This window comes from Emys orbicularis, chromosome 7 (genome assembly GCF_028017835.1).
Source record: "Emys orbicularis isolate rEmyOrb1 chromosome 7, rEmyOrb1.hap1, whole genome shotgun sequence".
Classification (NCBI taxonomy): domain Eukaryota; kingdom Metazoa; phylum Chordata; order Testudines; family Emydidae; genus Emys; species Emys orbicularis.
In genome coordinates this window covers 55,826,938-55,844,698 of record NC_088689.1, presented here as the reverse complement: position 1 = coordinate 55,844,698, position 17,761 = coordinate 55,826,938, and the positions used below count along the sequence as shown (strand labels likewise).

General features: G+C 39.6%; 1 protein-coding gene across 2 annotated transcripts in view; it reads right to left on the bottom strand.

Moving 5' to 3' along the window:
- Positions 1-370: 370 nt before the first annotated feature.
- PARG (poly(ADP-ribose) glycohydrolase) overlaps positions 371-17,761 on the bottom strand; it is a 126,307-nt gene continuing 108,916 nt past the window's right edge. For both annotated transcript variants that reach the window (XM_065407576.1, XM_065407578.1), the window contains 5 exons: positions 14,406-14,484; positions 13,442-13,550; positions 8,428-8,533; positions 1,726-1,854; positions 371-813 (listed from right to left, as the gene is read on the bottom strand). In XM_065407576.1, the coding sequence (XP_065263648.1) occupies positions 653-813; positions 1,726-1,854; positions 8,428-8,533; positions 13,442-13,550; positions 14,406-14,484 (584 nt within the window). In that variant the 3' untranslated portion in view covers positions 371-652. The remainder of the gene's footprint in view (positions 814-1,725; positions 1,855-8,427; positions 8,534-13,441; positions 13,551-14,405; positions 14,485-17,761) is intronic.

Here is a 17,761-nt window from a genome sequence, read left to right as displayed (position 1 = left end):
CAGAGTGCCAACACCAGAAGAGTAGTTGTGAGTGCTGCTTTAATTTTTGCTTCCCCATAATCCTTGCAGTTTTTAAACTTTTACTTTTTATTTAAAACATATTTAAAATTGTGAAGTTTTTAAAGCTGCAGAAATTAAGAAGTGAAAATTAAAGGCAAAAAGTACCATGGCAGTTTCTGGGATGGTCTGGAACTGTTAGAATTTCCAATAAAATGGATAATTACAGGCTTTCCTAACATCACGCCCATGAGTTACATGGCTGTGGGTTTACTAGTAATCACTTTATGTTGGAAATCGGTATATTTTATAGGTTCTCTTAAAGAGAGTTCGTACTCCTGTTCTTTTCACATAAACTGGTATTTGTTGATTCCAAAGGGTAACAAATATAGACCAAAATCTGCCGATGAACAAGAAGACATGCAAATAGGATTTACAAAACAACTCTTTATATATGTGGATGGATGGGGTTTACATTGTATAAACAGAAAATCTCACCTCTGAAAGTTTGGTTTTAGGTTGGGAGAGTTTATAGGATTACAAATGCAGTATTATATACATTGATATTAAGTTAAGCCAGTCCATATTTTACACCCAGCAATTCAAACAATATATTAGAAGGAAAGGAAAAAAATCCTCCTCATAAATTTTTATTTTAGTCATCAAAGCACAATCCTTTCTCATCTTCATCGGTGGAATCTGCATAGGATTCAAGGGTATTATATATGAAAGGGTAAAGCTTCACATCTGGTCCTGGAGTAGAACAGCTTCTGCATTCTTCATTATAATATCTGAGCAACAGCCTGTAAACATCCCCTTGAAAAGGAAAAGAAATAAAACCAATGCACGTTTCTAAAATTACTGCATCATACTATAAGTATGTATATATTCACAACCAACAACTGTGTACTGGGTGCAGGCCAGAGGATCTGCATTTACATGGATTTCAATGGCAAGGAACATTGTTTAGGGGAAGTGAAGGGACAGCAGCTCTTATTTCAGTGTGTAGGCTGGAAGTGCAGACCAAGAGGGACTGTGCCATAACCTGTGGTTTGCGAGCTAGTTGAAAACAAGGGTTTGGGTCCCCCTCAACTTCTCAGTTCCTTGCACGAAATCCATTGCTTGCACAACTCCTTGCACAAAATTACCTGAGCTCTGAGCAAGGAGTGGTGAATTTCACAGTAACTGTATGTATATACACTTTATAATTTTAAACTACAAAACCATTACAGAATGGGTTATTTTTTCAACTGATTTGGAAAGACCTAAATTTAGAGTTCTGTTTCCCACAAAAAGTTAGAGACACTACTATCAGCAGGGCAATGAATGTAGCTTCTCCTGTACTGCAAGTCCCAATGACTTCAAATCTGGCTACTTAGGTGTATCAGGGCTTGTAGGATAGGGATCATAATACCATAACAGAATAGTACGAGGGACAAAAATGTAGGTCTTATTTTTTTAAAAAGACAGAAAAGCATTTCAAATTCTATTTAGAGCTCTGGCAGGCCTTTAGTTACCATAAACTAACTTATATGATGGCACATGTTTATTATCTACCACTTTTTCAGGAATAGCTTCTTGCATAGACCTGTAATGTTGAGGTTTCCTTTACTTAAATTCAGCACTTGTAGACACTAGGATCATAAATTTCTTACTGTTCAACTTTCACTGGAAATGGATTTATTCCTCTTCGTATTTCACAGGGGAGAGAGATTGTTTTATGCTTACCTACAGTTTGGCCCTTCTCAGTGAGAAAGGTGTGCATGCTGTAAATCTCTCTCATCAGCTCAGCATCTCCAAATGTAAAATAAACCACATCTCGCCCAGCCTCCGCAGCTGCAAGGATTTGTATTAAGGCTGCAGCACATAAATAAATAAATAAATAAATAAATAAATAAATAATAAAAAAAGAGGTAAATATAGCATAAGACAATTTATTAAAGAAGTAGAGTAATTTGTGCTCTAAATTTAAGGTTGGGAGCTTTCACAACTAATAATCACACCATATAGTATTCTTCATCTGGAGATCTTAAAGCCCACTTTTTGTAAAATTGCAAGCATCATTCCACTTAAAACAAAATACAACCAGAAACTGAAGCTCAAAGCAGGTTTTTTCATATGGAAAATAGGGAAAATACTTCCTTCTGAAGAGTAAAATGTGTAAGTATTCATGTTAAGAAACCTTACTTAGCTAGTAGTGTGATAGGCACTTTACGTATTATTTAATCACATGTTTAGCTCAATCAGCCTACAATGTTCCAAAGGATGGATCTCTGTCAACTGCTGAATCTATGGAGGGTTACCATTATTTCTTGTCTCTGGACATATACTTGTCTGAATGCTAATCTTTCCATTCACAATGTCTGTCAGGGAGATTATCCACTCTATGCTCACCAGGTGGAAGGTGATGAAGAATTTTATGTTAAACAAAAATATGACATAGGGAATTGTCCTTGCATTCACACCTGGCAGGGCAAAGCACATTAGTAAGGTATTCATTGTTCAACTAGGAGGAGGAATCTTTCCCATTTTATTTAATACAGACAAATTTAACATAGTATGCTCTTTAATCAAAGGGCCCTTTTAAACCCAGAACTAAATTATTCATTACACTCATCACATACACGATCAATCTCAATTTGGGGATGATATTTTAATTTAAATACTTAACCAACAGCCTATGGATTTGGAAACACTTCAGTAGTTCTGTTTTATAAAGGGCCTAATGAACTAACCCGCATAGGAGAACTGAATCTAATGAATCTTCACATTTAGGCCAAACGAACTATGCAACTGCACGTTGCACTAGAAGCATGAGAAGGTACTCTGTAAACTGCTTTCCACCCGAGTTTTTACTTTTAATTGCTAAAAATCTGTAAATTTGACACTCATGAAAGCGAGGGACAAACAGCGGTGACTTCAGTCAGACTTCCCACCATGCAAGCCTTCCCTTTCCCTTCTCTCACCTCTACTAGGGCCTGATCCAATGTCCTTTGAAGCTAATGGAAAAAACCTCCCTTTGGTTTCTCACTTTATTTTTTTGAACAGATTTTTTCAGGTTAGAGAACTTTTTATAAAAACACTGATCTGGGTAGTTGAGAAGTACCTCATTAAATAACATACCCCATTAAAATACATTTTCATAACACTATGAAGGTACTGAACATTTAGCATTTATTTTAGTTATCTCAGACCTTGCTCTTCCCTTTTAACTGGAACATACTGGAAAACTGGGTAAGTATTTTAAAACAATCAGGAAAGAATTCCTTTCTATACAAGAAGCATCACTTCAGATTATTCCCCCCAAAGTAGCACAATGGAACCATGAATCCTAAATCGAACCTTTTGGCAGTACTGCAATATAGGATTATGATTTTCTATTAGATTTTTCTAAAGAAAAAACTAAGTTGGCCTGGATAAAGTGTTCCAGTAGGAATCTACAGAATTAAGGGCAGATCTGCTTCATGGAACTATAGAAAAGAGTGTACAGGCCAAACAGCTCTTGTGCAAAGAAATGTATAGGACATGGGAACAACGCTGATGACTATGGCTGTTAGACTGTAGTAAGTCAGAGATCCACAGGATAATTGTGGATTATCCTGTGGATATCCTTAACGCTAATTGTGGATAATTGTGGATATCCTTAACGCTTTCCAGTGCAAACAGTACATAAAATGAACAAAAGAAAATTAGAGAATGGAAGCATGCAAATCCTCTGTGAGAAAGAATCTCAGCATTATGTGCCACACAGTGCAGTTCAGAAAGATAAACAAACAAAGCCCACTTCACAATATTAAAGCAGAATTTTTTGAAGGAGACAAAAAAGGGGCATTTCTATGAACAGCCAATTCTGTGGTGACTTTAAATCAGTTATAGCCCCACCTCAGGCTGATCACGTTTGATACAAAGTAGAAATTAATCCAAATCAAAACCTTGCCTCCAAGCACCCCAATCTTTGGGAAGATTTAGATGTAGATCCAAACTTTGTAGCTCAGTTGTATCTCTAGCTGATAGACAGACCGATATTACCACATATGTGTACACAGCCAGAAAAGCTCACCTTTTAAATATTCAAAATATCTATGCTCATAGCTTAAGATCACTGAAAAAAGTCACAAACAAGCTGAAATCTACTTCAAAAAGTCTTATTTAGCCAACATAGTATTCCTCTATTTATAATCGGGATAATTTTCTTTCTTTATACTGCAGTTTGTTGAGTTCTTAGGTCATTCACTGTGACCTTGATTCAGACTGTATTTTCAATACAATAGCTTTTCTTTAATGCGTGACACTCAATCATGCTGGAGTGTGATTAAGGCTTCTAGAACAAATGTACTATTTTGTTTTTAAAAAAATATAAAATAACCAAGTTGTCCTGAAACATCTGCAGAATCTCTTGGTAGAACATTTGGAGATGAAGACTATTTTCTTTTTTAATCATCTGTGAAAATGAATTCATATCTCAAACTTGAATCTTTGCATTTCTGAACACACATAAAAACACTGGTCAACACCAGACTAAAAAGGGTTATAAAAATACATATACAAAATATAGCCAAAAATGTCATATCAGTACACAAGTTCCTCATTTCTAAAGTTGCTTTCTCACTGCCATATATTGTCAGATTTAAGACAGCCTGTAAAGTCTATAATATCAGTTTCTTTTAGTTAATGAAAATTACAGATGACACTGATAATCTTACATGTATATAATTCCTTCCATCATGAAGGATCCTAAAGCTCTTTACAAACTTTAACCAATAGACTTTTCCCCACCACTAAAAACTGAGCTACTATTGGGATAAAACCATTCCCAAATTTCATAGTGCAAACAATGGTACATAACATTTTAGAACAAGAGGAGAAAATATATTTTGCACTTGAAATCATATAGGGAATTTGCCCAGGCAGAATGTAATAAGTAGTTTGAATTTGGCCAGGAATTACCACTTCAATTCTCAAGAAGAAAATCATGGGATTTTAAATGACCAGAAGTTGGTCAAGTTCTTAGTTTTGCCCCATTTTTTATTCAAAAAGGCTGTTTTAACCCTTCAAGTATCATATCAGCACTGACTCAGAGGAAAAAAAAAACGTCACATACTGAATCATAATACCTCTTGTGCATCACCTAGCTGTTCCCTAATTCTACCAACCAAGTACTGACACAGCCAAACCCTGGTTAGAGCCTGATCCAACTCTAATTGATGTCTTTCCACCAATTTCAGTGGATCAGCCCCAAAGTTTATAATATCTGATGGAAGCACAGCATAAGATTAGAGCAGTGGTTCTTAAACCGTGGGTCAGGACCCCAAGTGGGTCACGACTCCCTTTGAATGGGGTTGCCAGGGCTGGCTTAGACTTGCTGGGGCCCGGGGCCGAAGCCAAAGCCTGAGGGCTTCAGCCCTGGATGGCAGGACTCAGGTTGCAGGCCCCCTGCCAGGGGCTGAAGCCCTTGAGCTTCAGCTTTGCCCTCCCCCCCCCCCACCTGGAGTAGTGGGCTCAGGCTTTGCCCCCCTCCCCCTCAGGGCAGTGGGGCTTGGGCGGGCTCAGGTTGTGAGGGTGGTGAAGTAATTTTTGTTGTCAGAAGGAGGTTGCGGTGCAGATTAGAAGATACATGTGTATATTCTGATCTATATTCTCAACACAGTAGCAGCAGCAAAACTTGTTTTCAAGTGGTACTAAACTGAGAATCTCAGCTCTGAAAAATCATAGATGGACACAGAAAGTAAGGCAAATTCCACCAGTAGGTAGAGAAAGTGGCTAGTTTTCTCTTGCCAGACTAGAGATAATTATAGCACTTGGCTTACTGGAGATCAGGTTATAAACATTTTCTAACATCAAAAGGCCACAACATTAGTGAACAAAAGCCAAATAAAATTAAACTTCTGTGCATATATTGTAACTGAAGAAAAGCTTATTTATGCTTCATAACATAATTTATATTTGTTTAAACACACACACTTATAATTCTGCCATGCCCTTATACTCTCACTCTCTCTGATGTCCTCCTCTAATTTTCATCTACTAAAACACTGGATTTTTTTTTTTTTTTTAGATAATGCTTCTCTCCTCAACAAATCTGCTGGGACAGTCCTGCTTAGCCATCCCCAGACTGGACCTCTGCATGACTAGAAGAAAGGTATTTTCAATAAAGGACCATCAATTGTAAAGTTCATGTCCACTGTTGGTCCAATCATGCCTTAGTCAAGCAATCATTATTTCTAGCAGAAACCCATACATTTTGGGATTACACTGGGATATTGCATTTCAGACTAAAAAGAGCTCTTATTCAAATTAAAACATTTATTAAAACTCCGTAACTTGAACTGTCCATCAAAGATGATCACAGATTGCAGCAGATTTGGCTCTTTGTATTGATGGCCTGAACCTGGTAATCTATTTTATTTAATGGAAAACAAAAAACAGTTGTCACGAAATCAATGAGCACGGAGTGAAAAATAGGCTCTCGCTGAGTAACACACATTTGGAAAGAAAACTAATGAAGCTGGCAGCCTGAAGATCATGATGCTTACATTTAGTTTCTAACATAACCACTTAAATATTCACTAGGCCATAGTTATAAAACTAACTTTTGAAAATATTTTTTCACCCCAAACACTTGACAATAAGCAGCAAAATATGCCAATTTCTGTTTAGATTTAAATTATGTTAAATTATAACTATGCAGAACTAGATTTGGGGATTTACTAATCCAGAATCCAAACGAGTGCTTGATTTGCAGGTACCCACAAAGTGGGAAGCAGTCCCAAATTAATCCAGGACTTTGGGGTCTGCTACAGGCTGAGTGCCTTGATTAAGGGCAGTGCAAGAGAAATTGAGGGATTTGGTTGCAAGGAAGGAGAAATTTAAGAGACTCCAGGTCCCAAGAATACACGTCGCCTTTTAGGAAGGCAGAGATCAGGAGGCATTTATAGAGGCTTCAAAGGAAGCTATGTTTCCTGTCCTTTTTTGAAGATATCAAATACGTTGCACTGGCAATTGGTACCCTGTGATGAGGCAGAACCCCCCGCACCAGCCCCAGCAGCGTCAGGCTGGTAGCACTGACAGTGGAAGTCCCGCCCCGTCCATACTGAGCATGCTCCAAGTGCTCTGGGAGTATAAAAGGAGGGAGCCCAGCTTAGTCTGGGCTGGCGGCCGCAGGGGAAGGACCTGACTGGGAAGCGGGGAGGCGATTGACCTGGAGGCCCGCAGGGAACCTAGAGACTCGTGGGAGACCTCAATGCTCAAGCCGGTAGGAAGCGACCCGGGGGTGGGGTGACGGACTGGTACCTTGCCCCCGGCAAGCGTCAGCGTGTTTTGGCAGGAGAACCCCCTCCCCCGCCCCCCGGCTGAGCCAGGGGCAAGGTCCTACGCTGCAGTTAGGGCCGGAGGCTGGGACCCGATGGAGTGGGAGGGACTCTGGCCAATAGGCCATACTACCCTGCAACCCAGGGTGACCCTAGAGACTCTGGCCACTAGGCCGCATAGCCCTGCACCCAGGGGCAATTCTATGGACTCTGGCCACTAGGCCATACTGCCCTGCACCCCGGGGCGATTCTATGGACTCTGGCCAACAGGCCGTATTGCCCAGTAACCAAAGGCACAAACACATACCCTCAAAGTGGTAGGGGAGAAAATGGGGCATAAGTTCTCCTAGAATGCAACTCATTCTTATCAGCCAACAATCTCCAATATCATACTTAACATTGTACATCTTCAGAGTGCTATACAGACATTAACCCTCGTGTGGGGTAGATGGGCAGGTATCAACCCTGTTTTGCTCAGATTAGGAGTTTGCTTAAGGCAGGGGCCACTAATGCTTTTCCTGTAAAAATCGGTGCAAACATACACTGGATAAGCAAGAAAAGAATGAGAATAACTTGTAACAGATGGAAGAAACTGAGGGCGAGGCAAACTGCTTGCAAATAACTGCAGGCACTATTTTGCAACCAAAATTATTTGCACCTGCATTTTAGGTCATTTTAGTATCTAAGCACTGTACCTGCTTTGTGAGTACAACTAGGTAATTAAGACAGCTTTGTGGGCCCATAAATAAAGGTCCACTTAAGATCGGGCTCAAAGTTTGGCCCAGAGAGGTTTGGCTCAAAGCCACAGAGTGTGCCAGTGGCAGCAACGATTTAAAACTCAAATTCTTGGCTCCCACTCCCATGCTCATTCCATTTGACCTTTCCTGTCAAAATAGAATTACACCCTCCTCCCACTATAATGTGCAAAATACATGAATTTAAGATGGTTAGTACTACTCCAGCTCTTTGCTATGAAAGCTCATTTCAATTTTCGGGACTTTTTAAGAGGGAGGAATAAAAACTTATTTCCTTCTAAACCAAAGTGTCCAAGCACCTAAAACAGAAAACTTACTCCAACCTGACATTTGATTCATTCGGTCCTTAAAACATTGCTATTATTTACCTTTCAATCTGGAATCGCCACCAAAGGCACCACATCCCCAGTTTCCTGTGGCTACTGCTGAAAGATGCTGAGGGGGAACAGCAGGTCGAGCGAAGCCACAGTATGCCTGCAGGCAGACACAAGGCACATCACAGGAGGTTTTTGACAGTAGTTCTGATGCTATATTCTTAAGCTTAGATAACAGTAATCTGCATTTTTATTCTACTGTTTTCTGGTAACCTAAAATTCAATATATCTTCAGGCTGGCTTAAAAGTGAAAGTTAACACACTAGTTTGTTGGCAAATGAGCAACGATAGGCAATGGAAACATTTAAAGTGAAAATTAGATAGGAAAACAAAATCCTAGTTATTTCCCCAGCACTAATGAGGAGCAGGGAATCCCTCATGCCCTAGGTAAAATTCCAAGAATATCTGTAAAACAACACTTTACATATTTAAACGTAATGTGTACTCTATATTTAGCGAAAGCTCACTTGGTCCACTTGAAACCTTTCCGGTGAAATAGCCACACTATGCTACAATTTAGCAAAGAAAGAGGATACTTGTACTCAGTTGAAACTGGAGGGCCTATTTAGGTAAATGGGAAATAATTTCTTAAACGGAATGTGGCTGAGACACTGGGATTAACCCTACTTGTATGGAAAATGCCATGGTCTCTTTAAATTACCATACTGGTCAGGGCCTAGTTTTCGTGTCTCATCTGAAAGCAGTACAGTACTAGTACACGCCATGCTGGGGCTTCAGTTCAATATCTACTCAGAGGGAAGAGTACCACCTCCCAAACTATTATGCAGGTTCCTTAGAGGGCTTCCATCCAAGCACAGGTATTTGTAGTTTTTCTGCATAATCCCCTTTATCCTATGCAACGCCTGCTGCCCTAGGCCCTGCATAATTGTCACCTTTCAAGGATAAGGAAGTATTTCATTTCTGGTTTTCAAAAAACTAAAGGTTAGATTAGCTATAGGTTTAAAATGGTAGAATCCTTTCTTACTATGCCTCTCTCATATACCAGTACTGTAAAGTTAATACAAATTATGTCCTTTTTATTTTTTAAGGTTTTTGTTTGTTTGGGTCTTTTGACCACCCAATTGTTTCTCATAAAGGTGTAAAATCTCTTCTCATCAGAATTTAGAGAGCATGACCAAAAAAGGACCAACTTGTGATTTGCCAGCTACCATAGCAATCGAAGACAAAAGAAACTCATCTGAGCCAAGGAAACAGAATGACCTTACAAGAAAAGGAGACAAATTTTCCCAGCACTAAATTAAATGTAATGAAGCATTTTTGTGATTGCTTGTGAAGTGAAAACTTGAAAAGCCTATCACTGATCCACACATGGAATATTATGAGACCATTACAGTAGGTTAAACCACTATGTAATAGCAGGACTAATTTGTCCCATGTTCTTTAAAGCCCTGAAACTGAAAATAAAATACACAAAGCCATCTTAAAATACAGGTCTTATATAATATTAAGTGAGGGAAAGAGGGGAAAAACCTGACAGTCACTCACAAATCTTGGATAAAGTAAGATGCACCTACAAAAGACCCAGGGGAGAAAAAGGGCAAATCTCTCCATGAAATTTTTACGAAGGTACAAAATTTATTGAACACATTGTCTGGTACGGATTAGTAAACCTGGTTTTTTCGCCCCCAAGTAGTCTGTAAATTCTGACAGATATTAGTTATGATTTGGCAGTACACCATTATTCAAAGTTTACAACAGAGAGCTTACACAACAGTTCACAAATTACCTGTTCCATCAGATGCATGTGGCTTTTTAAAGTCTCTCTCAAGTCAGAAATATTGGTGTGCTCAATGACTGGAGCAGGTTTGTGAAAAATGACAGCACCTAGCAAACTATTACACAGCTGTGTGGAAAATAAATCTCCCCAGCTGAAAGAACTGGATCTGGATTGGAACAAGACAGCCATTTTGTTTCTGTGTTTGTTTGTTTATTTGCGGGAAGGAGTGGGACATGTATTTTTGAAGTACACAGAGAGAATACACGGAGAACATAGAAACTGCCTTTATATTCTCTCTCACTCTCCTATCTAACAACAGATTGAAGCGCTCCAGAAGTAGCAAACTGAGTGCCTGGAATACCTCTTATTGCTCCACAATGACCCTTATAGCCAATATAAGAGGGAACTGTCTTGGTCATAAAATATCTCAAATTTCTAAACAATGCTAAGTGATGCTCTGCTGGAAATTAAAAAGATCAAGTTGCATCTTGATAATTAAGCTATAAAGTATCACCAGGAATAGACTATTATTAACTAGCACTATTCTCAAGGGAATCATGATGATAATGCAGTAGCCCTGTGTACTATCTTACTATTACATTTCTTACATTGTATATTTGCAAATCTTAATATTGAAATCAGGCACAATGGATGCCTTAGAATTCTAAACAGCTGATCTCGGACAACATTAATCAGTTTTTTCAGGGATGGGTTAAACCAGGTGTACAGCCAGTTATATTATAGTTATCTTAAGTTTGGTTAAAAAATAATATATTTGCTTTATAGTTTGTGGCTAGTAAGCAGAAAAAGACCCTAATCAGCAAATAAAGGAAGGCTGTGAGAATAATTAGTAGTAGTAGTTGTAGTGTAGGAAGGATGTATGGTTCAAAAATAACTAATAAGCTGCAGTAGCAAGAAAAACTGCCTTAAAACCTTTTCTCTTCAAAAGAAACAAGCACAAACTTTCCCACTGTTCTGCTGGTAAGCAAGGAGATGGGAGTATACAAGAAAGGAAGGAAAAAAGGAAGGATAAATTGCTTCAAACTAGGCTTTTGCTACAGCTACCAAGTTAGCTGATGGGTATAAAGAGAGCCATGAATCTGAAAGTTCTTTGTCAGACCCTACCTGATCATTCTGGAGCACACTAGGATGAGACGGTTTTCCCTAGGTCTGACCTGTTTTTAAATATACTGATTGCATGCTTATGAACAATTTGTTACTGTATTGGTGTAGTGACTGCTTATCTTTAGGCTGTTAGGCATGTTTTGAGCAATTGTATAAATACCATTTGTCCTTTGGACTTAATAAAGAAATTTATGGTTGAATTAGTGTTTGGTGATCTCCCATATTAATATTAATTTCAAATAATATGAATAATTCCAACACCATGAGTAGGTGTCAGTCCCAACAAACTGCCTCTTGGGAAAACTGACTGACAACTAACATCTGGTCCCACCGAGATAAGTGCAGCTTAAAAAGGAGATACAATACCAACTTTTAAGATAGGCTCCTTTTAAAAGATAAAACCACTCCATTAAATGTCTCTCTCAATTATTTCCTAATGCTTAATAACAGAATAGAAGTATAACAGAACTGCAGGAGTCAATGGATACTGATCCCTATCCTATGATGGGGCGCCATTCTTGCATAAACAGATATTTGATGGCCTAAATAAATGGTCTAATTAATTAAATCATAATACATTTTAGATAAGAAGAAATTGTAACACTTATTGTTTGTTTCCACACCACACCAAAAATTAACTCTCTTTTAGATAAACTGACTGAAAACCAATGTAGACAAATACTGTTGTATAGTCTAGCAATATGTTGTCTTCAGAAGGCATGGTGATTTCTAGTATGATTTAGTATAGAATTCCTCCTTACATTTGAGTTTACCTTACTTAATGGAATGTAAAATCTATTTCACTCAGCAGTTGGCTTAGCATTTTCTTCAGATATGATTAACCTGTTCATGTTGAACTACCGCTGCCTAACAGGAGTTCTAAACAGAAGAAAATTCATGCATTTATCCTAATATATGAAAGGATTTGCATCTATCAATATGATTGATAAGTTTACTCTGATCTCAAATGCACTGGGGTGGGCGATTTAGTTTTCCAATTAAACTGTCACTGAAGTTTACTAAATTCATTTACTGTCTTTTTCAGGGCTTATTTCATTACCATCAGTGATGGAATGATGTGATGTATGTTACTTTATACAGGAAACACAGGTTTTTAAACTAAAATTAGTCTTGATTTTTTGGAAAAATTACCTTAAAAGTGGTATTTCCTTTTCAGTTGGAAGATTAATGAAAAGCTTCCTATACTTGCTTGAATTTACTTACATATCCACAATAGGACCTGATCCTGAAAGGTGCTGAATGCTTCAATTCCCACTGAAGTAAAATGGAAACTGAGGTTTCCCAGTACCTTTCACAGTAGGGCCTATACAGTACATATGTACACCTGCTAAAGATTAATTACAAGGCATAGAAATTAATGAAAAACCTGCCATGTTTATTTAAAAAAAAAAAAAAAAAAAAAAAAGAAGAGTTGCAGCTAAAGATACCTGTAGCAGGAAAGGTATACCAATAATGTAGAGTATCATCAGAATTCAATGTTTACTTGGTTTCTAGATGGGGCTAGGATCTGATCCATAATAAAGCAAGAGACTTCCCTCTCCAGTGTTTGATTGAAAATAGAAACTTAAGTTGGATACTCATTTAGAAGAGAAAAAATTAGTCCAGAATTTGGCCATGAATTAGAAACTGCGGTCAGGGGTGGGGGAGGAGGGGGAAGAGAAGGAAACAATATCAGTATTGTTAACCATCAATCTATAGAAATATGAGGTACTGTACTTTTTTTTGTTTGTTTCTTTAAAATCATAGGGTAGACTAGATTCATTACAGCTAACCAATCTTAAATATAAATTGCAGGAAATATTGGTAGTGGTAACTTTTTAGTTCTGGCCTTAGAATTTTTGAAAAACATTATTGGGAAGATTTGGACAGACCTATTAGTTTCCATTTAGAAAATTAAAAAATGTATGCCAAGACAGAAACCATTTTCCAACAAGCATTCTATCTGGCATGCTTAAACTTTCATCTTACTATTGCAAAATATGAAGGATACCTATTATGAAACGATACTGCAATTAAACAAGATGTCCCCTTCAAAGGAGTTGCTGATGCTGCAAGAACTATGGGAAAGCATAACTCCAACATTAATGAAATGGCTGTAAATAATGGGCCTTAGAAATTACTGGCCTTGTTGAGTTCTCTTCTAATTTTCTCAGGAACAAACTGATCAAGAAAACGTCTGAAGTGAAATGCATCGATAGCAACAATTTCAGTGCAGCGCCTCTGCCATTCATCCCTACATTGGGAAAAGGAGGACAGCAAAATTTTGTGTAGTCAATAATATATCGTCAAAGAAACAATTCCAAGAATTGAAGTGTGACTCAAAGCTTTATAACTCATTCAGCAGGTTAACTCTTTCAGTAAGCTAAGCTACAATTACCTGTTCTGAAATGCAAACATGGCGGAGATAATAGCACCACCTTACCTCACACTAATGTGAAAATACATTCATTATGTCTGTGAAGCACTGATATCATGGTGATGAAGGCCATAAAAAAGCCCCTTCAATGTGTTACAGATATTTTTGTACTGCAGACTCATAACTACACTGTAGAAGTTATGAGAGTATAAAATGAAGTCATAGGTAGCTGTGGCTTTTGGCACCTAACAAGGTAATGCTCAGCAGTGAAACAGTAAAATAAACTGTCATCTGATTTCAGAGTTAGCACCTTTTCTGAATAGATGCAATTTATGCCTCTCAGAACTACTGTTGCAAGCTGTACAGGCTAAGGAAGACAATACTGTTACAGTTTGCACTTGGTTCCTCTTTGAAAGGTTTTCTTTGGAACCATAACAGCTTTAAATTAATGAATAATTAGTTTATTACCTTAAACTATCCTGTTGCAAAGAACAGATTCTGTAGTAAATTGCCCCTGCCATAAAATATATGGGCCTTATCTATAACAAAGCACCTACATGTTTTCTAGCAGTTTTTAAAAACCCAATTGGTCAGATCTGTAAAAGAGAAGCTAAAAAGTACCCGAGAGCCGCAGTTCAACATTCGTGATTATTTCTGAAAAAAGAGTAAGGAAACTAAGGCTAAACTTTAATGGTAAAAATGATCTCAGCTACTCAACAGTGAATGCATTACCTTGGGGTATCATCTTCATGGCTTCTCGCCCATCGGTATGTTTCTGCATAGCCTGTATAGTCACTGTATTGCTCAGTACCTGAAATAAATCATTTGTCATGTTACACACGCAATTTGCAGATGTTTCTCTTCTTAATACATCACCTCCTCCAAGGAGTCTTCACTCCTCTGAATATATGTGCAACTTATGTTAACACTAATGGGAGCTACATATGAACATTACGAGGCAAACCAAACCCTATGTAATCAATATGAGTCTCTTTTCCATAGGGGGTAGTAAGTGTCCAACACAGGCAGTCACAACTGCAAGTCTCTTTTACCTGTGTCCACAAGTCCTAACATACATTTCTGTGTCCACAAGTCCTAACATACATTTAACTACCTGCAGTTCTCAACCTCCCCAGTCCAGAGTGAAATTCAACAGGAAAGACACCAGGCTGATGGCTAAGGATGCAGATCTTGGGAGTAGCAAGTTATTTTTTGGGGGGTGGGAGGGAAGAATGGAAGGACATGAGTTAATCCAACACAGAATTTTTCCAATAAACTATTTTTCCTTCAACTTTTACTGGTAAATGTCTATTTAACAAAGAGATCAGATGCCTTACTGACACAGGGTTTTTTTGTTTGAGACACAAAAAGAAAATTAGCTTGCAAAATTTAGTAGAGAGAAAAGACTGAGATAAGTGTCTGATTAGCATTACTGTAATGCACTGACAGCGTTATTATAAGGAAGGGAGCTGTCATGCTTGATCAACACAGAAGACCAAAATAAGGGAGCATCATCTCTGTCACTTTTCTCTGTGATGGGCACAGAATAGTTAACTATTCTTTCATACGAGCAAGAATATTTTCCCTAATTTTAATAATCGGACAATGATTTCTAATCTATATTGTTCAAAAGATCAGAAATTCCATGTCAAACTTTTCTTTATATTATATATATATATATATATATAAAAAAAAACAAGGTTTAACATATTAGAACCCATTAATATATAGTTCAACTCCTTAACATGACATGAATTATTAATTCATTTAGACCAGGACCTACATGGGCAGTAGGTTCACAGGTACATAGACATTGAAACAAGTTGACTCGCATACATATTACAATGACAATAAAATACTCCACTATTCAGAATACGTATTAAGCACCATTCACTGAAAGACTAGAATATACCCCAATGAAGGAAACATAATAAGAGGAGGAAAATGAGATCTTAGGCCTGGTCTACACTGGGGTGGGGGGGAAATCAACCTAAGATACGCAACTTCAGCTACGAGAATAGCGTAGCTGCAGTCGACGTATCTTAGTTCGACTTACGTCGCGTCCTCACGGTTCAGGGTCGATTGCCGCGGCTCCCCCGTCGACTTTGCTTCCGCCTCTCGCCGAGCTGGAGTTCAGCAGTCGACAGGAGAGCGATTGGGGATTGATTTATCGCGTCTACACTACACGCGATAAATCGATCCCCGATCTATCGATCGCTACCCGGCGGGTAGTGTAGACATACCCTCAGAGAGAAGTACATTTTCACAGGGCAACATACATTTCTCTGAAAGAAAGTCTAGAAAATGCATGAAGGTGTAAGGGCCAGAATGAAGCAATTCTTATTGCCCTGTGCCAGGAGTGGTGCAGAGCTGCATCACCCCAACAGGAGCCTTGGGCATCTAGATTGCACACCTTAAAATCAATACATCTGGTCTAGGGCTGTCTTTCACTGGATGTTTGTCATCTTGGACCTCAGAGACCCCTGACTGCTACTCCCGCTATGCCCTTACCCCCACTTGCACTCTGAGGGCACATCTTCACTAGTAATGTTAAAGCGCTCCCAGCATTCAATGGCTTCCTCTTCCACACTGCCTGGTTGCCGGCAGGGGGTCACTGACAGCATAGAAGAGAGAGTTTCCCTGCTGTCAGTTCTGGTGCCTGGCCCCACCTCAGCTCAGAGCAGCTGGGAGCAAATTACAGAAAAAGTCCTTGTGAGACCCTCAGTCTGGAGCTGGAGCATGCTCATTTCACTCTGGGGGGGAAGGCAAATAAGCAGTCCAGATAGCAGACAAGACACCCTCTGCAAAATTTCAAATCACTGCACCAAAGCATGGGGGCATTACAGCCTTTCAAGAAAAGGTCTCAAGAATTTTTTTTAACATGTGCAAAACAACATTTTTTCCTGGCTACTTTCTCTAAAATGACAATCTTTTTGGACAAACATTTTCAAAAAATCAGCCTGAGACAGACACCCCCATGGAAAATTTCAGCCCAAGTGGTTAAAGTTTGTCAAAGTTATAAGCATTTGAACTGGGTCTTATAACGGTAAATGTTGGACAACCTTTATAATAGCCAGTATTACTAGCCCCGCCCATAATAAAGCCACAGAAAATGAGATTACTAAGTAAACTGTAGTCCTCTATGCAGTTAGGTACATCAATTCACACTTGAGTACTTCCTTATATGAACCTAGACCAGGGGTGGGCAAACATTTTGGCCCAAGGGCCACATCTGGGTATGAAAATTGTATGGCAGGCCACAAATGCTCACGAAATTGGGGGCTGGGGTGCTGGGGGGGTGAGGGCTCCGGCGGGGGGGGGGGGGGGTGCGGGCTCTGGGGTGGGGTTGGGCATGAGGGGTTGGGGGTGCAGGAGGGTGCTCTGGGCTGGGACCGAGGAGTTCGGAGGGCGGAAGGGGGATCAGGGCTTGAGCAGGGGGTTGAGGCACGGGAGGAGGTCAGGGGTGCAGGCTCTGGGCGGCGCTTACCTCAAGCAGTGGCATGTCCCCCCTCCAGCTCCTACACAAAGGTGCAGCCAGGCGGCTCTACGTGCTGCCCCATCAGCAGGCCCCACCCCTGCAGCTCCCTTTGGCTGTGGTTCCCGGCCAATGGGCGCTGCGGGGGTGGCAATTGGGACGGGGCAGCGTGCTGATCCCCCTGGCTGCCCCTATATGTAGGAGCCAGAGGGGGGACATGCCGCTGCTTCTGTGAGCCGTGCGGAGCAGGGCAAGCCCCCGACCCTGCTCCCCGGCAGGAGCTTGAGGGCCGGATTAAAACGTCTGGAGGGCCGGATGTGGCCCCCGGGCTGTAGCTTGCCCACCCCTGACCTACACTGTGATCCATCCATACACCCCCACATAAATAGAGCCCGGCAAATCCGCAGATATCCACTTTATATCTGCAGATGGATGGATGCGGATCCACATTTTATATCTAAAGCCCTGCAAATCTGCAGATATCTGCTTTATATCCTCAGATGTCCTCCTCCGTGGACGCGGATATCTGCGGATCATTTTTGTGAATCATGGATCAGATGCAGATACAAATTTTGTATCCGCGCAGGGCTCTATTCATAAGTACATTGTATGG